Source organism: Herpailurus yagouaroundi, unplaced genomic scaffold, assembly GCF_014898765.1.
Source record: "Herpailurus yagouaroundi ecotype Mexico unplaced genomic scaffold, PumYag 428, whole genome shotgun sequence".
NCBI lineage: Eukaryota > Metazoa > Chordata > Mammalia > Carnivora > Felidae > Herpailurus > Herpailurus yagouaroundi.
The window spans coordinates 2,577,902-2,604,764 of NW_024412645.1; the positions used below are offsets into that span (position 1 = coordinate 2,577,902).

The window sequence follows — 26,863 nt, forward strand, 5'->3', positions numbered from 1 at the left end:
TACCATTTAACTTGTTTTAATGTTTCTTCACAAATGGTGAAAAATACTAAAGTACAGACAAGGAATAATCATAATGTTGTGGCCAACATTATAAATATGGAATTATAAATTTAAAACATTTTCTGGTTTAAAAAATAAATCTGGTAGTCAATGCAGCTCTGCGGGGTCTCTGCGTCTAGTAGGGCCGGTCTCTGCGTTCCTGACGGTGCTCGCCTCTGCAAGGCGGAAAGGGGTGATGAGTTAAAGGAGGGGGAATGAGAGGGAGCTTCCCACCCCCTCCCACTGGAGCCGGACCCACTCCAATCAGACAGGAAGGGGCTGTGGCCCCGACGCGCCCGGTAGCCGCAGCTGGTTTTCACCATCACATACTTATCCATTTTCCCGGGGCCTCCACGCCCGCCTCTTCTGCCTCCCATCTGTTCCATCAAAGGCCCAGGGGGCCCACCGGGGCCACCTCGTCTTCCTCCACCAAAGCCACCTCGGTCCATGCCCCGGCCACCACGGAAGCCACCTCTGTCTCCACCACGGCCACCTCTGAACATTCCACCAGGACCACCGCGGTCCATGAGGCCGCCTCTTCCTCCTCGCATGCCACCAGGGCCACCTCTGCCACGGTCACCACCTAAAATAAGGAAAAGGACAGATCAGCAGCAAGACAGGACGGAGGCTGCTATGGACATGCCTCAGAGGATGCTCAGGATCTGCGACCTCCTCCCAGAACAGAAACAAAGCAGATACTTTACTTGATCTGAATATCTGGGCCATACTTTTTATTTAGGACTCGAGGACCCCACTGCCAAGATTGCACTTACTGCAACCATCAGCTTGGCCGTGAGCAGCGGGACTTTACCAAGTCCACCAAGTTAACAAGAGAGGTTTATAGTACGCAGAAGCTGAGGGGATGCTCCCAAAACCTATACCTACCCGGGGGTGGAAAGGGTGGTGGAAGGAAGCCTTCAGGCTTCGGGGCCTTACACTGGTTGCATTCTGTTCTCCAGGCGAAGTTCTGGTTTCCACACCCCCTGCATAAAATTGTATCACAACAGAAATCACCAACTGAACTAAGGAAGTTAAGCAAAGGCACTCACTGTATTTCCACCAGCATAAATATACTGGGGTCTGGGTCAAACACCAGTTAAGAGGGTCTGTCAACAGAAACTGGCTTTAGAGCCACCACCTCAGGCAGCAAGGCACCCAAAGGACTGAGGTATGATCCAGAAAATGTCTGCAAAACCACACACACGTGGACTCCAGGAGTCCACTGGAACCATGACTTCCTTCAGAAGGCCCCCCATCCACCCCACCACAGAGCAATCTGGGTCCTCATTACAAAACCATCTAGACAAAAACCATCCAGTGGCCCTCCTCTCCACAGTGGGAATGGGTAAGATGTGACTTCACTAGTGCAGACTGTCAGTTTGTCAAGAGAAGTACATACGGATTGGGGCACTGCCAGTCTCCAGCTCGGTGCTGGACGTTTCCTCCTCCGGATGGGTTCCCCCGGGAACCCCGGGGCCCTCTTGGGGGAAAGCCACCTCTGTCTCCTCCACGGCCTCCCATGCGACCCATGGGGCCCCCAGGACCTCCTGGGCCTCCTGGACCTGCAATAAGAAAAGAGCCAGTCACCTCTCCACAGCACTAGATTTGCTGCAGGGAACACCCTAGCATTAAAGGCATTCGCAGAGAGCACAGCTGTCAACTGTCCCATCATTGGCCCCAGACATGAGGGCCCAGCCCTGTGCCTTCCACACACATTATTTCAGTTAGCTCCCACAAACTGTACAAGAACAGGCATTTCATGCAGATGAAGAGACCCAAGCAAAATAAATATAAATAAATGGCAGCCCTGGGCTGATAGCCAGGCAGTGGTTCCCAGGCACGCCAGCACCCCCCCACCCATCCGGCCAAAAAACCCGTTCTTCTCTTCCTTTCATTCCTGCAAACTTTTGCTGTTGGTATTTAGTGGTTCAGTATTAATTCTACACACCTTCTTACTATTTCTAATGGGCTTGTTTACATTCTAGAAATCAAGTTTCTCAAAGACAAGTGTGCCATAAAATGCCCAAAGCAACACAGAAGCAGCTCAGGGAAGGTGTCTGGTAAATACCTCCACGGAGCGGTGGCGGCATCCCCCGGCCCTCACGGGGAGGCATACCACCCCGCATGCTGTTCATTGGAGGCTTCTTCCGAGCAAGAGAAACCTTAAGTTTGCTCCCTTGAAAATCTTTCCCTGGAATAAGAGAACAGAATACCAGTTACTCCCAACTCTTCCCTCCTTGGGGGATTAGGCAAGGCTAGAACACTCCTTGCTCACAATCCACCACCACCACACTCATCCCCTCAACCCCAGCGCAGCACACGTGCTCCACCCACACTCTGCTCTAAGATCGTCACTGGCAAGGCCATAAACACCTTCAAAAGCAACCTCATAAACCTCTGTACCCTAAGCCAGGGGAAAACGAAGTGCACTGGCACCTGTGCCCAGAAAAGGGTGAGAAGTAGGGACAAGTGCATGAAAGTGGCGAAGAGAGAAGACCCAGGAGCTGTCCTCTGGCACTTTCAAGTTGGTTTTGTCTGCAGTGAAAACTCCAGAACCAATGCCAAAGGCCAAATGTATATATTGAAATGTATACTGGATTTCTGTGTGGTTGTCTGTACCTCCTGATACCCGTGCTTAGACAAGCATCTACAACTTTAAGCAAGGTGGATTTGTAATAATAATGACTCAAAATAAAGAATCTCCTAATCCAGGGCTAGCAACTGGGCCTTCCCATGGCAGAAGGGAACCAGGCATGTAGCTTCCCAACAGCCATCCAGTGCTCCTCTAGCACAGACAGAGGGTCTTCTGGCTCCTACGGCTCTCAAGTTCCTCCTTCCCACCATTCCTTCTAGTCACGCAGAGGGAGAACAGATCCTTGTCCCTAAAATTACTTCAGAGAACGATATTCTAACATACATCAGCAAGACCCTTGCTTCACCTGCAGGCTGATACACACATCTACTCTAAGACCTTCAGTGTGCCCCAGGGCAGGTGGAGTTAAGAATGTCAGTGAGCACCCCCTGTTGACTCTAGAGCTCCTACCATCAAACCACTCCACGGCCGCCTTGGCAGTTGGTGGGTCTTCATAGGACACTGTAGCATCGCCTTTGGGCTTTCCTGTTTCCTTGTCCAAGTAGATATGGATCATGGGTTGTCCGGTTCTCTTGTTCATCTAGGCACAAAATAGCACAGTTAGGCTTCTTTGGGGGGAAATAAAGCCCATGCAAAATTTAGATAAGCCCTTGGATCGTCCAAAGCAGTAATTTTTCCACACACACGCACATTTAGTAGGATGTTAGTTTATCTCCTGAGTACTGCAATTATGGGTGACTGATCTAAATTGCCATAACATATACACTTAGGTGATTTTTTTTCCCCTTAGGTGTAGGGATCATGAAAACCAAAACATGCCTTAAGTTCTGAAGTGTGTCAATGAACACTTCAGGGTTCCGTTCTTTCCCTAGTTGTCATTCTGCTGGTGTCCTTGCACCTACCCGACATTTTGTGTGTCCATACTAACAGGCACCTGGTCAGAGCAGCCACCTCTTATAATGTGACAGTCAGGCTTTGATGCCATCACATAAGCTATGTCTCGCTTAAGGAAAAATCTTCCTTAAATCATTACAGGACTGAGTGTGCTAGAAGCATTCTTGATTAGGTCTAACAGCCAATTTTTCCTCCAGACCTAGAACACATCACTAGCTTTTCAGGTGAACACCAGATGCAATGAGATTGTATTCAGGAGCCACACTGTACAAGAATATGGCTTCATGTGTTTTTTGCATTAAATGTGAGTATGATCAAAGTCTAATCTATACATGTTTGTTTACACACCTAGTGATACCTAAGAGTACTGACATAGAAGGCTTTCTTTTTTTTTAAAAGAAAGATAACTTTTGTAAGATTATGTACAGATACCTATATTTTTATAAATAACATACAGATTGAAAAGAAACATGGAAATAGCGGTATGAATGATGGGCTATGTGTGTTTTTTTTTTAAAGGGTTATTTATTTTGAGAGAGACAGCACGGGTGTACAAGTGGGGGAGGGGCAAAGAGAGAGGGAGAGAGAATCCCAAGCAGGCTCCACACTCAGCATGGAGCCAGCCGACGTGAGGCTCAATCTCATGAAGGCACGATCACCTGAGCTGACATCAAGAGTCAGATGCTCAAGTGACTGAGCCACCCAGACGCCCCTTGGGCTATGTATTTTTAAAATCTCCTTTATTTTACAAAATTCAAAGTATACACTACTTTCTAAACTAGGAAAAAACCCCATGTACCCAAATAAACAACATGCCATATACATCACAAGTAGAGAGAAATCTTCATTATGTAAGTGTTAAGATCTACCAGAATCAACCCTATTTCTATGCAGTTACAACCACCACAAAATCATTTGAAAATGACCATTAACTAAAAAAAAAATCTAAAAATAAAACTAACGAAGACTTGCAAAACCTTATTAAGGACACAGTCTTTATTAAAGACCTAAATAAATGGGCATAGGATATTCATGGAAAAAACTACTCAGTATTATAAAAATGTCAATTCTCCTCAAACTGTCTTACAGATTCAATAAATACCCAACTGGGGTTTTTAAAGAACTTCCTAAATGGAAATGTACACAGAAGAGCAAGCAGTAAATAGCAAAGCATTCCTGAGGAAAAAGAACAAAACTGAAGAATTTGCTTGATATTTGCAGATCTCAAAACTTGGCATAAAAATAATGAGCTCTGCTATCATTAGCACAGGCTCATACAAATGAACCCAAAGTATACAAGATATGTTATGTGACTGATACAGTCTATACCATCCAGGAAAGGACAGATCTTTCAATAAACGTTGCCAGAACACAAGGTCTTACGAATAGAAAAGGAAGACACAAACCAGTAAGGACAAGACTGGTAAGTTCAACTACACAAAGAGCTTCCATTCATCCCAAGAAAAGGAGTTAAAGGCTGGGAGAATACATCTGCAGTATTAGACAAGGATCAGCCTTCAGAGAATATAAAGAACTACAGGCAGAACAACAAACAACAATCCAATGAAAAATGAGCATAAGACTAACAGGCATTTCACAAAAGATAGCATGCAATTAGAACATGATTAGCAATCAGGGCAAGTCAAATTAAAACCACATTTCCATTTTCTTAAAGTAGATTGGCTTAAACTAAAGATTCGGGAGATTCCCAGTGGCAGTGAGGATGTGGTGAATGTGGTATCAGGAATGCTGGCGGAATCGAAGTTGCTCAGCTGTACTCTTGTGAAGTTAAACACGCACACCTTAAGAACCAGCAATTCTATGCCTGGGTACAGTCGATCCTCATTATTCATGGATTCAGTATTTGCAAATTTGCCTACTTGCTAAAATTTAGAACTCCAAACCCAATACTTGTAGCACTTTTGTGGTTACCTGTACACATGCACAGAGGGACAAAAATTTATGCTGCCTGATGCATGTGTTCCAGCTGACCTCCAGAGACACACTGCCTCCTCATTCCAGCTGTCTCTAGATAAGACCAGGGGATGGAGACTGTAAGGGACAGGGCAGTGTAGTGCAAGAAGTTCTGGCCCTGGGGCCGGTTAGATGAATTTGAATGTCAACTCAGGCAAGTCATTTAACACTTCAGAACCTCACTTTCTCTTTGTAAGAGTAAACAGAATCTCAGGGTGAATTGTTTTTAGAATTTAGGATTATAATCTATGTGAGATGTGTGTATACAGCTGTGTACATACTTTCCCTAGGAGCAGTGGTTGAGCATTCATTAATTCAGTATTTTGTAGTGACTTTACAGAACTTAACTACTGCAAGTAAGTGCACTGTGCCCCAGTAGTGTACAAGAATGTTCACTGCATCATGGGCTGTAGACTAAAAACTTAAAAATAACCCAACTGTCTATTAGAGAATATATGAATAACTTGTGAAGTATTTACAAATGAACAAGACTCCCCCCAAAAATTTTTTAAATCTTAGATTAGTATTTTTTTTAAGTTTATTTATTTTGAGAGAGAGAGAGAGAGAAAGGGAGGGAGAGAGGGAGAGGGAGAGAGAATATGAATCCCAAGCAGTCACCACACCCAGCAGAGCCTGATGTGGGGCTTGATCCCACGAACTCGGATATTGTGACGTGAGCTGAAATCAAGCATCTGATGCTTAACTGAGCAAACCACATGCCCCTTCCCAAACTTTGGGATTTCTGACCTGGGGACCCCCAGTCCCTTCTCAAAACCCTAGTGTCTCTTAGTTTTCCCCACGTAAGGAATAACCCAACCACCACTGCAATAGCTCAGATCAAAACTTTCTGATCACACCAGTTTTGTTGAGCTCCTAGGACCTTCTGCCTTGCTACTCCCTCCATTTTTCTGAAAAGCCTTCCCGACTCTGAACTATACAGCTCTATTCGTTTTACCCCAGTCCTCCTTGCTGTAATTACTTTTCCTCCATAACATCATCTAACATACTGTATTTCTTTTTACTATGTTCCCTATAAGTGAACTCCAAGGGTTTCTATCTGCCCATTCCTGCTGTATTCCCAGAATACCGCTGCCTTACAGTACCATCTAATAAACATTCTCCAATACTAAGCATACGTCTACGAAAAAAAAGGGAGAGGTAAGATTTGGGATGGGAGTGTTGACAAGGAATAAAAGTGGAAAAGAAATATGCCACATACACTTAAAGCTCTACTACTTACACCGGGAAGAAGAAATATAAATGTTCACTATTTTAAAACCGTTATGTTATATTCTGTATTTCACAAAAAGTAGTGTCCATGTAAGTATTCTTACAAGTAACTGACAATGATAAACAAAGGACTGAGTTGTTGCGGTGCCAGGGTGGTTCAGTCAGTTAAGCGTCTGGCTTCGGCTAAGGTCATAATCTCTCAGTTCAAGGGTTTGAGCCTGCTTCGGATTCTGTGTCTCCCTCCCTCTCTCTGCCCCTCCTCTGCTCACGCTCTCTCAAAAATAAGTAAATATTAAAAACAGATTAAAGAAAGGACTGAGTTGTTAAGTATACCCAAACCATATTTAGCATTTCTTTTCCATTTTTTTTTTTTGTATTTTAAGGAGCAAACTACAACACACTAAGAAAAGTCAGGCAACTTCAGAAGCAGTCAGATCTTCAGAAACATTCAACATCAACTATGTCTCTATGAAGTAAATGCCTAGTGACTGGAAGATCTGTCAGCTCACATGGTTATGCTTTTACTCACCTTAACAACTCCACACTGCTTAAAGAAGTCTGCCAGATCATCCAGAGTCACATTGTCATTTAAGCCTTGCACATAAATTGCACTGTTGTCAGAGTCTTCATCTGGATCTACAGGTGGGCCTTCCAGAAAAAAGACAGAAGGGAGTTATTGTCCTGTATCTACATGGACTAATTAAGCCACTAGTCACTACTACTCACTGGTAATTATCACAAAGCTAAGAGAACTACCAGCCACACCAACAAGAATGCCTTGGAACTTGTGGTTTCCTTTGTCTAAGGCTATTATGGAGTAGACGCTCATGAGAAAGGGAGCCCAAACTGCTCCCGACAGCAAAAATATCACACCAATCTGTCAGGCTGCTGAGCTCCAGCACACACTTAACTTCTGTGCTGTTTGTTTATAAAGCAAGATACAAAATTCAAGAGTTCAAAATTACCTAGATCAAGATCTGGTCCTTCGTCCATGGGTCCTGCCAACCAGGAAAGATCACATAAGATACTATTAGTGCACGTCTTGCAAGCTACAAACCTTACAAACACACATAGCTATCTACTATACCACCATTTGATGGGGCTTCATTAAATTCAAAAAGACCCGCACTGCTAAAATGGAGCAGTGCCCCTTTAAACATTTGTGAAAGATTTGCTAGGGTTTTGCTTTTTCTTTGCTGGTTTGCTTTTAAACCATTAACCAAATACACTCTCAATGCTTATGTGCCAAATTAGTGTTAAATTTAAGTCAAAAATTTTCCTCCAAACAAACCAAATTTAAAAAATGGATTCTCCCCCATATTACAGAAGCAGTTGCTCAATACTTCAAGTTACCCTTTGTTTTGTAACCATAGGTTAACCTTATTACCCCTAAGACAATGCCGGCAGTACCCATTAGTCTCTTTGTATAGATCATTTTTAAACCGCTTATGAAACTAATAAAAAATTATAGTTTTCTAAAAACTGACTGTATTTTTTTTTAAACACTATCCATGGTAATACTCAAAAACTTACCACCAGGCTTATTGAAGCCACCTCGCTCTCCAGCGCTGCTGGGGGGATAAACGAAGAAATGAAGGCCTTTCCCTTTAAAAGCCAGTACCGCTCTGAGCCTTGGGGGGGCTCGTGGGGAAGAAGGGCACTGGCTAAACACATCTCCAAACAATGCATCTCTCTCATCTCGTCACTATGCCTTTCTTCAGGGCAGCTTGCTCAAATTTTCTTTATATACAACCTTGCTTGTCTGATTGTACACACCAGTGTGGTTGGTTCCTTTCATTTCGGGGGCTGGTATTAATAGTGCAATACTTGGCAAATTAGGGGAAGAAAACAGATCCCAACACCCACCCCATCGGCTGAAAAACAGGGAGAGCTTGGTCGTAGAGTGGAGCAACAAAGCTGGGGCAACTGCTTTCCATGTTCATAAAGGTGCACCCTCAACCTCTCCTAGGGGAGAGCCCAGGGAGGCTTCCTAACAAGTCACAGTATAATCAAGCAGGAGACAACCACATTAAACGCCTACAACACACATCAGAGGACGCATCCAGCCAATCTTCAGCATAAAGCCATACATTTCAGGGCACTAATGGGTTTAACAATTGCTGTGAAAGGAGAATTTACAACAAATACCAAGGCTCAACAGACTGGGGGTGCAACTTTATAGACATATCAGTTGAGAACAGAGATGACAGCAGTATAATATTACTGCCTCACATACTGTAAACAGGGGGAGGGAATATGCTGGGCCTTTTGTTTTTTCTTTAAAATTAAATAAAGGCAGCTCCCCAGTGGGAGGCCTTGAGCTTTTCCTAACCAGTATTGCACCTTTAATACCTGAATATACAGTTTCAAGCTGTTGCATGCAGCTTTCTTTCCTTTTTAAAAGTACACACCATAAAATGTTCTCTCTCTTTAAACACAAAAGTTTACACTTTAATGTTACACAATTCTAGAGTATTATACCTCCTCTGGTTCATTACCAAATAACAAGTATGCAGTTACCAAAGTTACAGAAGGATTCCATTTATACAATGAATACATTTTGTTAAAAATATTCTATGTATATTTTTCCTCTCCATATGGACACCGTGTCTAGTCCCACTTTTCATTATGCTGCCGGCTGAGTACTGAGTACGGGTACTTTTTAAGTATTGAAGTGTATACAAGGCTCTCACTTTGTAACCTGTAGCATATAAATGCGACAAAGCATGTTAAAAAGTTTCCACGTTTAACAGCCAATGAAAATATCAAAATACTGAGGCAATGAAAAAGGGCATGTTAACAACATTGAGTGCCTTACCTGCTGAAGACACTGAAAACCATCACCACACCACAGTAAAAAAGAGGGGAGGGGAGAATGCCCCTGTCCTGTCCCCAAGGAATCCAACTGACTGCTTCACAGTCAGTTGAAAAACCTGTGGGAAAGCCACGATTTTTTCTATGGCTCCAGGAGAGACTTCTCATCCAGAAAGAGGGGATCCCTCTATTAGCAAAGTCTAGCAAAATTAGTAGAATTATTACTTCTGGAGTATTAAAATGAGCGAACTTGTAATTGGTTTTGCAATTGAAAAATTCTAAGAATTCTAGGTGATTGGAGACGTGATGATAGTAATTTCAAGTGTCTACATCTATTTTAAAACATCCATATAAAGAAGTGAAACCTTTATAATGGAATGATTTTCTCCAAATCAGACTGATTTTACTTTTTACCAAATTGTTCATAAATTTTTGTATTTTGTCAAGTAACGGTTTCTTCCAATAAAGATTTCACCAAAGACTTTAAGTTATGCAGAATATGCAAAGTGGTATGTTCAATCAGTATCTTTCAACAGTAAACAGATTTGCTAATATAAAAATCAGAGATCAACTTTTATTCTAATTTTGAAGTCCACTTCTATATATATATATACACATATAAAAATCCTATCCAGTTTTTCCTTGAACCAACAGTGGCACCGATTCCAATGTACATAATATGTAACATTCTGCATAACTTTTTTTACTAATTTATATAGGGACAGAACACACACAGAACTAAACCTTCTGGATTATGTTAACCACCAACATTATACCTCACCTTCATCAAAGTACAGACACCAGAAAGGGGAGAAGGGACGGGAGAAGGGAGGGGAGGGGCAGGCACAGGTAGCAGGGTTATTATATTGATCTAAACAAAGTTTTCTAAACCAGATTGTGCCATTAATCAAAATGGTCAAACCGATTTAGACTTCTCAAGATCTCCAATGGGGAGTGATCCTGTAATTATATACATTACTCTGCAAAAAACTATTGGACTTTTCTGTGTACCAGGTGCACCTCAGGGTTACAGGACCAATATCTTCATCATTATGTTCAACAGTTGCGGGTACAAACAGAAGTTGGGGACAAACACCGGAAAACAGCTGCTCTCCTTTTCTGCAGTATATATATATATATACCAGGTGTTTCAAGACAACCATTCAGAGGCCATTAGTTAAAAACCTAGGGGTGTTAGAAGGTTGTGTGTGTTCCATCCCGAGTCTATTACCCACAGAGGCTTTTGACCTCTGGAAACCATGAAGGGAACTGAAAGCTCTAGTTTCAAAACCATTCTTTATTCTCCCCAACCCAACTAAGTAGATTGGCAGGGAAAAAAGCAAACTGCCACTTAATCTATGCCACAAAGATGACATTTCCATGTTTTAGAAGATGGCCTGGGCTCAACAGATTGTCCATGGAAATGTAGAAATAAATTTCTTATGTCTTTCAGTCCCTTCTTTCCATTGAAAATCCTATGGATGAAACAAAATTAAGTAAAAGGATAAAAGGTTTGCTCTTACCCCATTCCACCGCGTCCTCCTCCCCGCCCACCTCTGCTCATGCCTCCACGATCAAATCCCCCTCTTCCCCTGCCCCGGTTATCAGGGCCACTCATGCTCCGGTTCTCTCCTGGTCCGGAAAATCCTCCAGACTCCTGCCCATAAACACCCATGCTACTGGGGTGGTCCTGTCGGAATGAACCTGAGGAAAGAGTCACATCTGTAAGCCATGGACCAGCATTTGAACCACTGCCTGTTGTACTTTCTCCTGGAATCACAGAATTCTCAATTGCAAGGCACTATCTTCTTCACACCTGACAAGACACATCTATCAGTAGGCTCTTATAAGTTTAACCAAAACTGCTAATTCATCAAGTGAAATAACCTTACATAGTTACCCTAGAATAAACCACCCAAACAAACAAAAGCCCCCTGGCCAACAGTTTGTAAGGTTTTGTATCCTAAGATGTCTTCAAAAGCTGCTGCTTTAAACTACTCTCAAAAGCAAAAACAGAGCCAGGTTTCTTAGGGCTTTAGAATATTGCCCCATCAAGCAGCACTACTCATTTCATAGCCATAATGAAACATGCCCATGGATAGAGTTTAGTTAAAAAAACACTTAAAAAAAAAAAAAAAAAAAAAAGCTACAACAACAAAACACCCCAAAACCTCAAAACAAAAATCCCCCAACAATCCGGGTAAAAATTAAATTGTGAAACAGCAGTTTTGAATTTTTGGTTATTTCTCCACGTCAAACTAAGTGTTCTGTGAGAAGGACTTTTTTTTTCTTTACAGATGTGAACAAAAACCAAAAACAAAACCTAGCATTTTTTAGACTATCAAAATTGCAGTAGTCTTCAACAGCTACCTGCTCATGTCCTTCTAATGAGTTGTGGTGGGCAGGCCACAGGAATGCCAGCTTCACTCACTGTATGTAACCTCAAGGAGAGCAAAGCTGGCAGTCTTAACATGTGTGCTCTGATCAGTTACAAACTCTCTTTTCTCTCTTTTGCAAGGCATACTAACAACAACTAAACTGGAGAAAAGCACTCATGTCTTTAGTGGGACATCCAAGTGGTTAGCCAGGATGCTACGTCCTAAAGATGCATCCTGGAGTCTGAAAGTAAACAACTGTAAAGAGCATTTCCCCATGTTCAGAAACTCCAAACATAATCATTCTTATTTGGTTTTCTCTCTTAGCAACTCACTCTGCTGCCCGTAGCTGCTGCTCTGTTGGCTATATTGACTTGGAGCCTGGCTGTAGGATCCAGTTTGGGGGGGATAACTAGTGGGCGGCTGCTGCCCATAGCTGCTTTGTTGACCATAGCTACTCTGCTGTCCATAGCTGCTCGGCTGCCCATAGGTGTTCTGCTGAGAGTAACTGCTCTGATCATAACTAGTCGGCTGTGTAGAGGAATAGCTGAAAGAAAAAAAAAAGCTTTTTAGAGAGGCTTGTTATTTCTTCAAGCCCCCTTTAATCAAGAGACATTCAAAGCATGTGACATAGAAACACTCAAAAATGCACTTACTTTCTACGTATCAACAGTTTGAATTCAAAATAAGCAAATATTTTTGTATTTGGAACAATAAAGCTTTAAATGCACAAGAGAGGAAAATACCGAAAACCTATCTAGTATACAACATACGACCCTAAGAGTCTCCTCTTCTACTTTGCACCCCATTAAAACCAGAGTTATTTTTAATTAAATTCAAGGCCAATTTGGGAGTTTAGGTGCTTCCTGGATTAAGGGAAGAATACATAGGGTATGCTGACCCAGTGAAAAAGCCACCAAGGAAAAGGAGGTAGTTAAGTATGGCAGCTCTAAGCCTGGCTCCAACAATTCCCTTCAGTCATGACAGTGATTTTTCAGAAGGTACAAGACTGCTCGGTGTGTGTGTGTGTGGTCACACAAATATGGCAATTTTCTCTTGACAATTTGTCCCAAGTTTCAAACTATTTTTCTATGTACGGTATATAGTTTTAAACTTTTAGACATGTCTGATCGATCATCTACGAAATCTGGGCATTAATGAAGGAAAGATGGAGAAGAAAACTTCAGAATTAAGACACTATACAAAAAGCATCAGAAGTTCTTCATCTGCTGACATGGCAACCACATGTCAGGGAAACTAAACCAAGATACCTTCTTGCATAGAAATAAACCTTGAAAAGAACAAACTTTAGATGAACTATGATAATGAAAACAAAACAAAACAACCCCATCATATTAGAAGTACAGTTAAACTAAGCCTCTACCACCACACCCAACAGCATGGCTATACAGACCCAACAGCCTCTCTTCACTAGGTGCACCTATTCAATGGGCCACATTAACTACTTGCAGCAGAACAGGCGCAACTGGGCTCTGTGAAGAACTCTTGTTGTAAGCCTGCCCATTGCTGCTCCAAGTTGTGCACTTACCAGGTCAGCTGTATCTGCTTCTAAACCTGTTCACATCTGCTGTGCTCTACTGTGTAAACCAATGAAATTGAGTACAAAACAGGGAACTGCCACCTCTAGCAGAACTAAGTCAACACTTCAGGACACAATTCAGACAATTCATTTGAAAATTTGCTTCTAATTAAACCGTGAGCGAGAAAACGTGTTCTTTCCTCTACTATTAAAAGAAACCCAAACTAGACATTACAGCTGCTGGTGTGGTTAACCTAAGACAGAAAATGTTGAATAAGCCTGTAGACAAAAGTAAAGGCCCTGGCCCGATCATTAAAAGACTTGTGCATGAACGGACCTCTGAATTAAGTCAAATATGAAATGATTACAGTGAAGTTTCTTTTCTTTTTTATGTCCTGCACTTTATCCATCCAAACTGCATTGGAGAAGGTGGCTCCCATGGTTGGGTTTACCTGTTTTCATATACCTGTTTTTCATGCATCTGAATTAGCTAAAAGAGCAAAATTAAAAGGAAGAACCTGGAGTGGTAACAATGTTTTCATTTGTATTCAAGAGAAGAGAGTTACTGGCTGCCAGGTACTACTACAGGGACCTAAGACTGATTAATGTAATACTGCATGGCCAGGCTTAAACACTGAGAGAGTCAGATAACCCATTTCACATAAGGAAGAAGCACGTCAACAGCCTGACAAAAACGATTTTGTTATTCTACTAGCTCACTGGCCAGGAGGATACTGACCTGGTAGGAGGATAAGATGGTGGTGCCGTGACTGGCTGCATGGGGTAGCTCCCAGGTACCTGGGGATAACTGTAGTTACTCTGTCCATATCCTAGGCTGGGCTGGTTGTAACCCCCTGTGCTAGATTGAGGTTGACTAGTCTCAGCGGGTTTGTTACCATCCTGCGGTCTAAAAGGAGAAATAAAAAAGTAAGACTTTTTCCCTCAACCATAAAACTCCCGGGAATAAGAACTCTACAACCTCGGAGCAACGTGCAATGGTAGGATTGAGCTTGGAAGTAAATACAATTGTGAAGTGACCTACATCAAACCCAGTGTTGGTCCAACTGTATTTGCTGGAAGAGGACATGAAAAAAGAGGGAGAATTCATCACACCCACAGAAGAGATACCAACATGTTCCACTTGTTCCACATTAACACAGCTATGAAAGGCAGTTACAAGATTTTCTGCTGCCAATTTAAGTGATCTGGGAGGGGAGGTGGTTTGTTAGGTAAGAAAATGCTTTCTCTCAAAAAGGATGTTGCAGACAGACAAGAAACTTTTAACAGTAATGCAGAAGTTTTAGTACTGTTTAGTAACTGTGGGTTACTTTATGTTTCTCATTTATTAGGACCAAACCTGAAAACACATTTTCCTAACTCCGACTGCCACTAATAACTCTAACTTTGCTTGAACATCTCCATAATGGAAATACCAGAGTAGGGGAGGGACATGCCTCTCACCAATGCTCGGATGAACTGGGAAATATTCTTAAGTGATAAAAACCAATCCCAATCCCGAAGGAAAACAAACAAAAAAATCCAGGGTTTTCTATTACCTCTCAGTCCTAACTGTGCAACAAGACAATAGCAAAGTGAGCTTGAGCTATTTTAAGCAAACCCCCAAGAATCGGTAGGCAGACCAGACAGGATGTGGAAGTACTGCTTTCTCCAGAGCTGAAATAGGTCACAAGCCCCCTCTTCCCAGTGGAAAAGAGGAGTAGCTGTCACTGGTCACGAGACAGTTTTAAAGTGGTAAGGATTGAAACTCGAGGGAAAAAAAGGAACCAAAAAGAGTAATTTATAAAAACCAATTAATAGATCTGCCCCCCACCCCCACCCCACGGCTTGATTATACTGTTGCAACGGATCATCTAACGGGCCTTTTAACATTCGATAACACTCTGCAATGCCTAGGTCAACTGAAATGGAGCCCTATAGGAATCAGTGAGTTTCACCTAACTACTGCACAGGCCGTCTAGCAGATGCAGACTACCAAGTAGCTCTGATTACTCACTGTGCACATTAGAAGTAATTTCATGAGTGTTTGCCAGAGCTAATTTCTTACCTCTACAGTTGGCAAAAAGTCTAGGTTACAAGTTGATCTTGTTTATTCCCTAAAGTCTTCTTTCAAATCAGAATTCAATGTTCCTTCAAGACTGTATGCAGATGCCACCTATGTGCATTGCCTAAAGCAAAGACCTGAAATCTTCTGTTAAGTAATAATATTGTTTACCTGCTAATTAGTCATGGAGTATGAAATGTGTTTGCCCAAATATTCACCCCATAACAGGATATCCAGTTAAGAATGTATACTTGCCTGTGGTATTTAGATAACCAAACTACATAATACAGAAAAAATCATGTCAATTCCTTCAGCTAAGACACCACTGTAGGACTTCCCACCTCCCCTTTACTGTGAACTGCCATGTTTTCCCCAAAGAGAAACGTGTTACCCATTTACAAGGCCAATAAAACCAAAAATAAAAGCACCAATAGTACAACTCTATCAGCTTTGTTGTGAGGGAAAACACACACCCGATTTTTTTCTGGGTTTGGTAATAGCCTCCTATCCTAAAAGATCACTCTTCTGAAACTAGACCATCTGCCCAGTGACATTCCTCATCTTGGCCCCTGGATGGCACCACTTCTCTATTAAATGGAGAACAATGTATTTGTGGTGTGTCCTAGCACATTAGCGTGATGATTGTAAGCACACAGTCCACACTTAAAAGTATGTTAAGAGTAACCATCAAAAAGGAATGAAATCCTGGACACTCTTAAGTGTGCATAGTTGCTCTCTTTCCCGAAAATAGATTGATGCCCTACAGAATCAGAACTAGGTGAGCATGGCCTTACCTTGCAGGTGCAGTGGCTGCCGGCTGCTGCCCATAGGCTGGGTAAGCAGGCTGAGTGCCATATGCAGACTGGGCTGCATAGGAGGCCTGGGTGGTAGTGACCGTAGCAGTGGTGGTATCATAAGCACCAGAGCCGTACCCCTGGACAGGCTGGCTGTACGCCTGGGGGGCAGTTGGAGTAGTATAACCTAGAACAAAGGACAGCTATATCAGATTCCTGGCTCTTCAGAGATCTGCCTATACACTCATTAACAGAACAATTTGTAAACAAACCACCTACTTTCAACCACAATATTTAGCCCCTTAAAAATTTCCCGTTCAGTGACAAACCAGTATTTAAAGCCTAAGTTCTCTGAAAGTTGCCCACTTTTCAGCAAAGCACTCTCCTTTGCTCTACAACCACACTTAACAGAAAGGAGGAAATAGGGTATGTTACAGAAAACAAGGTTCTTGCTGCAGCCCCCCCACCCCCCCCGAATGAATAGGAGAAAAGTCGGCTTTTGCTAAATCTACTCTGGTTTTGCTAGCAGGCCTTCTTACCAATTTTATTGATTAACTAGTTAAGTACCCCAAAAAACTCTCAAGCAAGAATAAAACATCCCAGAAAGGGAAAAGCCAATGACACATTGCTAAAATAGCTAAAAGTAATGATCCAGGTACTAGTTTCAGCAATAAAACCTGTAATTTGGAATTACTTTACTTTCAATCCCAATTACTCCAAAACGGACAGTTCAGGTTTAAGGAAACTGAATCACAGAGAACACGTGTTTAATCTTCAGTGGTTGATATTAAGAACAAATGAACACTCCAACAATTGCTACTTCTGTTTCAGGTCACAACTAAAAAGATGTTTGTTACCAGCACCAAGTTTTGAAATGGCACTCAAGTAATAAGACACTACAAATTATATTACTTAAGTATAACCAACGAAGGTTATCCTATTTGACCTTTCTGATAAATGATTTTAACAAAACTTAATACTCCCCAAAATATTTAAAAGATAAATATTTTTCACATAATAAAACCATCTGAGATTCTAGGCTTGTCATCAAACTACCCATACACCCCTTCCTTTCTTCACCCACCACAAGCAAAAAGGTCTTTTTCCCATTTGGCAATATTGGAAGTAGACCCTAGAGTTAGCATCACAAAGACCTGCTCTCACTGGGAGAAGGCAGACCAAGGTAGGCTCTCTCCCTAGTTTGTGCCTCTACCAGACCAGGCAGGATGCAAACCCTTTCATCTGCAACTTGGGCTTGCAGTGTGACAAAAGGCCCCCAAATCTGCAGCTTCTAACTTGAATCCTCCTCCTGTGAGACGTCTTATAAACTTCCCTGGTACTGGGCTCTTCTCTGACTCCTCATGGTCAATGAGCACAAGTAAGCCATGCAACAAAAAGTTGGGTCTAGTTCTCAGCATTTATATCCACCAAAAAATAGTCTATATCTCAACTAAAGTAAAAAAAAGTTTCAGCACTTAAAAACAAATCTTGAATTAAGACTGCTCATTTAGTTAGGATTTAGGGCCTTAACCTTTAGTAAAGTGTCCTCACTATACACACACCTTATTAGCCAATACCAACTTCCCTCTGTACAATCTAAAGTTATCACCTCTTGTTGGACAGACTAATACTTTCTTCTCCATCCCAAACATTTTAGGTAAATTCTAAAGTTAATTATACACAAAGACAGTTATTTCCTTCTCAAAACTGCTAGGCTGAAATGTATATGAAAGCATAATGCACAAAACAGAAAGCCCCAAGCAATGGAAGTTTTTTAAGCTGGCATGTCGTTCGTCTGCTTATTTAATTTAAAAGTTCTCTGCGGAGTCCTAATGTCAAACATATAAAGCACTCATTTATTTAAATTTAACTGGAATCTAATTCCACCTACCCTATTACTCCTACACAGATTTTTTCCCCCTACAGATGACAGGGCCATCTATAAGATTCACAAGGGCAAGTAAAAACAACAAACTATGACTGATCAGGCCAATAACTGATGTCATAAAACTACGCAGTAACTGTTAGAGCCTTGTAGTGCTAAAGATTAAGGTAATAGACACTGGGTTAATTAATAATCTTTAAAATAATCTGTAGTACCCACACAAACAGCCAGGCAAATGAGCAAAAATTAACAGAGCAAAATGATTTAATGACAATAAAAACTGACAGCAAAAAGACAACACATCTCCTCTGTGCTGATGACTTTAAGGAAAAAGGAAACATTACACAAATCAACCAAAATTTTTATTCCACTTGAATGGTAAAAATTGAAGTTTCGGATTTTTATTCTAAGTAATGAGACGAGATTTATATGGCCACTTTCTCTTAAAGTTTAATACAGAAAAAAACTCTATTAAGAGAAAAGGGTCTTTTCATACATTCCTTCCAGTAACTATCTGATGACTTTTATGTGTAAACACAGCACGATGTAAGGACAAAAGTGTCTGAACCCATTCACTGCCTGTGAAGGTTCCTAACTTAGTTTGGTTTGGCCTCAGTTTTGCCCATCAGGTTTAATTTTGATGTCTACACTTCAAAGATCAATGGGAGCACTAAGGGAGGTATAAATGGTTCTCCATAAACTATAAAACCCATATAAACAGTCCTTATTAAGTGCAATCTCTTGCTCATTAAAGCCACTGGTTTCTGTATCAGAATGTCCTATGTTTTTGTACTCATGATAGAACTTGTCCATTTAATGACAATGAGAACACATGACTCTAAAGAACCTAGAAGACTCCTGCATTTCCTATAAATGACTTTATCATGTCCCTATAAAATGATCTAGACTCCAAAGGCTAGATCTAAGCTGTATTATTTATTTTCAAATGATACTTGTTTTTAAAATCGAGTGAAGTTAGTCAAAAGCTTCTGTTTACAAAATAAATAAATCCCAAGGATGTAATGTACAGCACCTTGACTAAGGTTAATAAACTGTCTTGTATATTTTAAAGTTGGTAAGACACTGTATCTTAAATGTTCTCAATGCAAGAAAAAAATTTGTTAACCATGTGTACCAACAGATGTTAACTAGAATTACTGTGGCAATCATTTCACGACATATACAAATATGGAATCATTATGTTGTATACCTGAAACTAATATTGTATGCTCATTATGATCAATAAAAAACTCTAGTAGCTTGGTATGTAAAGTTCACCTCACGATTTCAAAATTGAATCTCACAATTCAAATTGCATGGTACTAGTTCCAGCTTCTCTTCCAGTACTAACACCAACAGGAAGTGCAAACATTTCTCATGCTATATGAGATATGCATTAATTACACAGATTAGGGAATTCTTCCCATCAAATCCAAGACATTGTCACTCAATGACATAAATTACATATATAGGTTTCCCCCTACTAAAGACTCTTGATTAATAGAACAGGGAACTAAAAATAGTTGGAAAATTAGAGTTTTTACATCTTTAAGACTATTGTATATTCAATATTCTCTTAAAACAATAAAGACGGGAGTGGGTGGGTGAGGAGAAGGTAGGGATTTTAAAATGTTATGCAGAAGCACTAAACATAAAAATTCTTATAAATTTTTCACATATTCCACTCAATCCTAGTATTAGGGTATACTTTGTTCTAATTCTCAGAGTAGTTTATTTTTTTAGCTCCTTGGAATGCTGGTACGACATACTATGAATTAAAATAATTAACATTTAAAACAGAAAATAAAATTGTCTGGACTGGAAACCAACCAAGAGACAAACATTACATGCAGGGTGGCAGTCTGTTCCTCTAAATAAATCTACTCATGCAATCTATTCTTCAGGGAATAGGAGGAAGTCAGCTGGGGAATAGTTATCTGAAATACCTTTGGGAAAGTGAACTATTATTAGGGCCTGACAGAAAATAATGTAAAATAAAGCATAACCTTTCCCAAAATCACAAAAAGAAAAGGACATGGATCTGTGAATGGCACCTGAAGCAATTTCCCATTAGCACCTTGTTGTGTGTGATGTTAGAAAGTTTGAGGGTTAAACAGATGGAAACACCTAAAGGGTCAACATTACAGGGTTAGACAAGATGGAAAGCATTTCCCATGCAAGAATGAGCAGGATAGTCAAACCTGTACTGGTCCCTTCTACTGTGGAAAGCACAAAACAAAAAGTAGAGGGTACACTATCAGATGAAGCAAACAGATGTGAAAATCAGTTTGATTTTAAGCAGCTCACTTTAAGAAGGCTCATTCTTACCCAGTATTACCATTAGCACAATCTTTTATATATTCTCCATTTTGTTATGAAATTATTCAATACACTGTATGAAATAGTTAATAGAAAATTATCCCACCCACATTCTATTACAGATCCTTTAGGAGAACTAAGGAAAGAAAAAAGAGACCAAAAAAAGTGCTCCTCCTAAAAATAAAGGATCCCCAGATGCCAAAGTATGGACCAGAATATACAGCATAAATAACAAGATTCTTAGCAAACTCCCAGTGGCTATGACCCAAAAGTCTCTCCAAGGCAGGCCTTACCAGCAGGAGGTTGTCCATAAGAAGTTGCATAGGCAGTCTGCCCATAGGTCGCAGTGGTCTGAGCCTGGGTATAGCTGACATCAGTGGGCTGTCCATAGGTTCCATAACTTTGCTGCCCATATGCCTGCTCAAAGAAAACGCATGCAGGAAGTTCATATGTAAACCTTGTATTTTAGCAAAATAGATCGACTTATTTATGAGTTTCCAAATTGGGAGACCAAAGCCAAAAATATTGCTTTCTAGTAAAAAGACTGGAAAAAACAGACAAGTGATTACATTATCACAAATGCTTGTTTTCCCTTATCTAATTCACTCATATTTTCGTAAACTTAACTACAAAAAAGTTCCTGAGATAATTAGGCAAAATCTCAGTTAACATACAAGAGATTAACAAGAGACTCTCAAGGGATGGGCAATAAGGGAACAGGTGCATAATTGCCAACACTTAGTGTAGCAGTTTTAGCAGCTGGAAACAAATGTTAGGAAGGCAAAATGAGCCAAAGGAAAGGAAAATGGGATTAAAATCTGTTGATTTGATAACCAGATTTTCAGCCTGACATACAGATTTAAAAACTATTACATCACTTCAAAAACAAAAAAAACAAAAACCAAACCAGAACACCAAGTGTCTCCTCTTAAGGTTAACATATCAAGGGCAGTCTTTTGAACCTGGACTTTAGTTAATATTTAAAACCTGGCAAGGAATGAGGTATTCTTCCAGGTTATTAGCAAGATTACATTTGAGATTTGAATGACCAATTATGTAAAATCTGCCAGACACTTCACAATCTGTCTGTCCTAGGATGTTTCCATGGAAGAATTATTAGCACCCATTTAATGTATGGATCATTTCAGAATTTGAAGTGATCTTAAGAATTCTAGGATGATAGTTTCTAACACTTGTTGGCCTAGGCTTTTTCTTTTTTTTAACTTTATACTCACTTGAGTTTTTATTTATCATTAAAAAATTTTTTTTAAATATTTATTTTTGAGAGAGAGAGAGAGAGAGAGAGAGAGAGAGACAGACAGACAGACAGACAGTGCTCAAGTGGGCGAGGGGCAGAGAGAGGGGAAACACAGAATCTGAAGCAGACTCCAGGCTTTGAGCTGTCAGCACAGAACCCAATGTGGGGCTCAAGCCAACAAACCGTGAGATCATGACGTGAGCTGAAGTCGGACGCTTAACCGAGTGAGCCCCCCAGGTGCCCCCACTTGGGTTTTTTTAAAAATTTTTATTTATTTTTGAGAGAAAGAGATACAAGTGGTGGGGGGGAAGGGGGGCGGGTAGAGAGAAAGGGAGACACAGAATCTAAAGCGAGCTCCAAGCTGTCAGTGCAGAGCTTGAGTTGGGGCTCAAACTCACAAACCATGATATCATGACCTGAGGCAAAGTCAGGCACTTAAATGACCAACTGAGTCATCCAGGTACCCTGGCCTAGGCTTTTAAACACAAGCTCCTGTACTGGGAAGGGCTCAGAGGCTCTGTAGCTAAGGAGCCATACTTAGCAGAGCTGATCCTGCCATTTACTGTGTGAACACTGGCAAATGACATATCTATGCACTGCAATTTTTTGTATTGACAGAACTGCTGTATAATAAAGTTAAATAAATTTAAACAGAATATAGTATGTAGACAGACCTAGCACAAAACAAGGCACTTAACTTGAGAAATGATACCAGAAAGGTATGGGGAGCTAGCAATTCCCAGTTTGAGAATGGTGTCATTTCACTCCCACTGTGAAAGTTTAAAACACCTGGGTATTTTTATGATTACAAGCACATACTTTCCTATTACTGAATTTTTAAAAAATATCTGCATCTGTTATTGTTTTAATGGTTGACAGAAACATTTTGCTTGGGGATGCAATCACATACAATTATCTTAAAGATTACCTGGGTGGTCTGTGCATATCCTTGAGTGGGCTGGGCGGTGTAAGCACTGTAGCTGTAAGAAAAATTAAATTCAAGAACTGAATACAGAACATTCAGATTCCATCACAAAATTCTCTATAACTCCAGGAGACTTGGTACTCTAAAAACAGTATAATCAATCACACCCAAAGTCCTGTTATAAAAGACTGACTTACCCCTGCTGGGCTGCAGCTTGGCTGTAGGTACTGTAATCTACAGGAAACAAGGAGAGAAAATAGTGTCAAGTCAGCAGAGGCAAGGAAAAAGAAAAAAAGGGGTGAAGGAATTCAGGTGGCAGAGATAAATTCTTTAAATTGTTGAGAGGAAGTACAGGCCAATACAGGTTCCAATAAGTACCTCTTGCCTCTCAACATCAAACCAAAAAATAAGTCTAAGCCAGTTAAATTCAAAGTTTGAATATAGTGCCAGCTAATGAGGTCAAGATCAGCTGATTTGGCAGAGCTACTCTGAAGGTTCCCATGACCACAAACCCCCCTTAACTGCAGGCTGTCATTTCAAATACATGGATCATCAGCCTAAGACTAACAAAAAAACCCCAAGATGAACCAACAGGATCAGAAGTTTTACCTTCATATAAAAATGAAGCATGCCACAATATCACAATGTTTAACATCAGACTGGTTACATCAGTCACTACACCTCCTCAAAAAACTAGTTTTTTATCACTCCCTCACTTTAGCAAGTTAGACCAACCAAAATTCCCTAGCAGGACTGTGACATGGAATGGCAAAAAGGAGAGCCATCTCAATCCAGTGTTTTAAAGGCCTTCCTAAGTATATCAGGGTTACATGTGTACAGTTAAGTCAGAAGCTAGACACGACATAAATCCCAGCAGTTAAAAGTTTCAGAATCTGAAATGTGGCAGAGAAGAAAGCACGGGAGTAATTTGGTTTTAGGTAGTATCTTTTAAAAACTCAAAATGATTTCAATTCTAAAGAAAACAAACGAACCCACAACTTTTCTTCTTTTCTCTTTCTACATAATCCTTCCCATAATTTTCCTTTTCATATGAGATTTACAACATGCACAGAAAGGAACTCTGGTTCACTGAGGTGTCTACAAGTAGTGAAAATAGAAAATAAAATGATTAAGAAGTTTTCACAGCACTACTGAATTTGACATATATTTTTAAAGTTAATTATTTTTGAAAATTCTGCCCAATGCTTTACTTTCCACAAGAAATACTTATCTTCTTCTATGCCAGAAGACAGTACTGCCATTAGTGCTAAACAAAAGGGTCCTTTATTTTCCAATCAGAAAGTAGCCCCTCATTTGAAAGCAACAGTGGACATCTATCTCAGCTCTTCACGGATGAGTTTCTATCTACCCCCACTCCATCCAAAGCCTGCCTCACAGTCCACCTGACCCCAAAGCATTTTGCTGAATCTCTCTTCAAGTAGGGTCATCTTTCTACCTCTCTACCTGTAACTACTTTCCTTCTTTTGTACAGCCTTAACACAGAATCCCAAATAATCAACATGATCAAATCAAATGTCCAAAGGCTTTGTATAATGAACAAATTGATTTGTTCAAGACAATCTTAAGGCATTTTCAAAAGCACAAGTCATGCTTCCTATGTAGTGCATAAAAAATAAATGCAAATCACTTCTTCCATGTGGTATTCACAAAACAAACGAAGCATCAAAAATAAAATATTTCAGTCTACGTTTTGTTGGTGTCTTATATGAGAAATTATTCTAAATTGCTGACATATAAGTTCAACTTTGCAAGAGGACTTTTACACAAGAACAGTTATGTAAAAACAGAAAACTGTCAAAGCTGATATGGAACAACGAATGATCTCAGATCAGCGTGAAACCAGCCCATTTAGTCCCACACGGGTGGGCTAAGGGAGGTAGCAAATTTGTTTCCTGAGAACTTATTTTATTTACCTACAGCACACAAACATTTTATGGACTCAAAAATGTTAGTTACACAATGGTCAGATTTTTTTTAGCAGTCAGTTATACTTTGTTTTTAACCCTCACATGCGCAGCTGAAGACTCCACTAAAAATACAAGACAAGTTGAGGAGAAGGGAGCCTCCGGAGTGCTGGCAATGTTCTATTTCTTGGTCTGAATGGTGGTTACTTGGGAGTTTGCACTGTAATTCTTTGTTAAAGTGGACATCGACTTCACTTTTCTACCTATAACATACATGAGGGAAAAAAACCCACATCTTACATTACCCAAAGTAGTGACTTTCAGATACTTTAGGGTTCTCACTATGCAAACAGATTTAGAGCTTCAGACTACATAAGGAGTTAAAAAGTCAATATGGAGTAATTTGTGGGAACCAAATATTCTATAAGGTCAAGAAGTTCAGGGCTCAAAAAGCACTGAAAAGATCTAGCCTCACTCCTTCATTTTGAACGTAAGGAAACCAAAGTCCATGATTTAAGATCCTCCAGCTGGCCTAATACTGTGTGTCTAACACAAAACGCAATTGTAGTTCTAATACAGTACATGGAGGTTTCCAAAAAACATTTTCAGCAAAGTAGACCAAGAAACTGGCATATCCAGCCTCGCAAAAATTTGACCATACACATTTTGATTCCCCATGCTTAAAGAGGGAAGGGAGAATAGCACTCTCCCCTCACAAAATTTAAACACCGCCAAGGAAGAGGAAGGTGGAAAGGGCTCTGCAGAAACCACTTTCCACCAGGATGTGCCCTGGGCTGTGGTATTTCAGAGTCCTCTCATCTATGGGCACTCTGAACCCATAGCCAGCATTTACCTGCCTGTTTACTGATCACACAGCAGGGGAAGACTTAAAATTGTCCTTAAGTTGCTGGATTCTGGACCCCTTTCAAATTAAATCTCGGAAGGAACCAGAGCTTTTCCGGTCTTCCCTCGACTTCTACCACTGCTTCTAAGGCCTGGTGTTAGACGGTTTAAGAATACCCCCCCCCCCCCGAGGCAAAAATGCCCCGCCCTACCAAAAACCGCAGGTTAGTGCACAAACAGGCTGCAAACTGCCGGTGATGTTTAGGCTACAAGGTTAAACAACTGACGCATCAAAGACCACCCTAGATTTTCACATTCGAGCTCCCCACCCCCACCCCGGGCTTTCTTTCAAAGTCCAGCCTGCGTTCTCCCTTCCCTCTCTCGTATCAGTCCAAGAGATAAACAAGCCCGCCAGCTTAACCTAGTCGAATAAACGTGCGAGGCAACTGCTTAAGAATAATTCAAATGCCGACTTGGGCCTTTTGTTTCTCCTAGGTCAAAGAGGCCAGAATTTCCTTTCGGTAGGGATTTCTGGCCTCGCGATCCAGGCTGGTCTTATTATACAACGGATCTCCCTCGGCATTTGCTGAAAAATGGCCCCGGGAAGCCACTGAATTGCTTTTTGAGGAGAAAAGATAGTGGGATTAATAATAGTAAGAACGAAGCGGGGGGGGGGGGTTGCTCTGGACGGGGAAGCACATTCCGCCCAAAGCCCAGTCGGGCAGAAGTTCGGTTTGGGGCTAGAACCCGCCGAGAGGGCAGCTCGGCCACACCGGACGCCCCTGCCGACCAGGCCATGACGGGGCGCCCGCTCATAGGTCGGCACCCCTCGGCTCACAAACCCGCGATGCCTTTTTTGTTTGTTTATTTGCTTTTCCCCCCGGGTTCCTCGGCGAAGCAGAGCCGCCCTCAAGCTTAGGCCGCCTCCCTAAAAATGGGGGTGGGGTGAGGAATCACAGAAGCGGCAGTGCTGCGACTTCTTGAGCAGCCGTCGAGACCTCCCCCCCGCCCGCGCTCCGGTTTAAGGGCGCCGGACTCGAGGCCTTGCCGAGCCCTACCCCCATCCCCACGCGGGGGCCCGGAGGCCTAAGGCCCCGCCCACGTGGCGAGCAGCCGGGAGCGCGGGACCCGACGGCCGCCATACAATGGAGACCACGGCAGGCCCCGCGCGCCCCCGCCGCCGCATGCACCCCGCGCGCCGGGGGCGCCGGAAGATTCCAGAACCGGCCTTCCCGGTGGGGGGAGGGGAGGAGAACTCGGGCCCTCGAGCTCGCCGGGCCCCGGAAGGTACCTCACACCCTTCTCCGCAACTCTATTTAGTCGTCTCGGCCACCCCCTGAGACAAGCGGCCTCACATTTGGGTGTCCCGACCGTCGCCGGCGCGACCGTGGTT

The 26,863-nt window shown here is 41.6% G+C and overlaps 2 protein-coding genes and 1 long non-coding RNA gene across 8 annotated transcripts in view; 2 read left to right on the plus strand and 1 right to left on the minus strand.

Annotated features, from left to right (window-relative positions):
• Positions 1-26,863, minus strand: part of EWSR1 (EWS RNA binding protein 1) — a 27,085-nt gene continuing 222 nt past the window's right edge. The window contains exons 2-18 of one of the 5 annotated variants that reach the window (XM_040463762.1): positions 22,900-22,936; positions 22,706-22,757; positions 20,813-20,936; positions 20,402-20,419; positions 16,316-16,502; positions 14,199-14,366; positions 12,255-12,466; positions 11,068-11,248; positions 8,264-8,301; positions 7,696-7,728; positions 7,260-7,378; positions 3,083-3,212; positions 2,108-2,230; positions 1,439-1,601; positions 925-1,022; positions 370-622; positions 1-215 (exon numbers count right to left, since the gene is read on the minus strand). In XM_040463762.1, the coding sequence (XP_040319696.1) occupies positions 176-215; positions 370-622; positions 925-1,022; positions 1,439-1,601; positions 2,108-2,230; positions 3,083-3,212; positions 7,260-7,378; positions 7,696-7,728; positions 8,264-8,301; positions 11,068-11,248; positions 12,255-12,466; positions 14,199-14,366; positions 16,316-16,502; positions 20,402-20,419; positions 20,813-20,936; positions 22,706-22,757; positions 22,900-22,936 (1,976 nt within the window). In that variant the 3' untranslated portion in view covers positions 1-175. Of the gene's footprint in view, positions 216-369; positions 623-924; positions 1,023-1,438; positions 1,602-2,107; positions 2,231-3,082; positions 3,213-7,259; positions 7,379-7,695; positions 7,729-8,263; positions 8,302-9,008; positions 9,432-11,067; positions 11,249-12,254; positions 12,467-14,198; positions 14,367-16,315; positions 16,503-20,401; positions 20,420-20,812; positions 20,937-22,705; positions 22,758-22,899; positions 22,937-26,863 lie in introns of those variants that run through there. The other 4 variants (XM_040463763.1, XM_040463765.1, XM_040463764.1 and 1 more) reach the window with 4 other exon arrangements.
• Positions 2,134-5,524, plus strand: LOC121022569 (uncharacterized). Its single transcript, XR_005787001.1, has 3 exons — positions 2,134-2,254; positions 4,070-4,074; positions 5,514-5,524. It is a non-coding gene; the product is annotated as an uncharacterized LOC121022569 (long non-coding RNA).
• The window catches only part of RHBDD3 (rhomboid domain containing 3), a 6,153-nt gene continuing 5,664 nt past the window's right edge, over positions 26,375-26,863 (plus strand). For both annotated transcript variants that reach the window (XM_040463774.1, XM_040463776.1), the window contains exon 1: positions 26,375-26,757. The gene's annotated coding sequence lies outside the window, so the exon portion shown is untranslated. The remainder of the gene's footprint in view (positions 26,758-26,863) is intronic.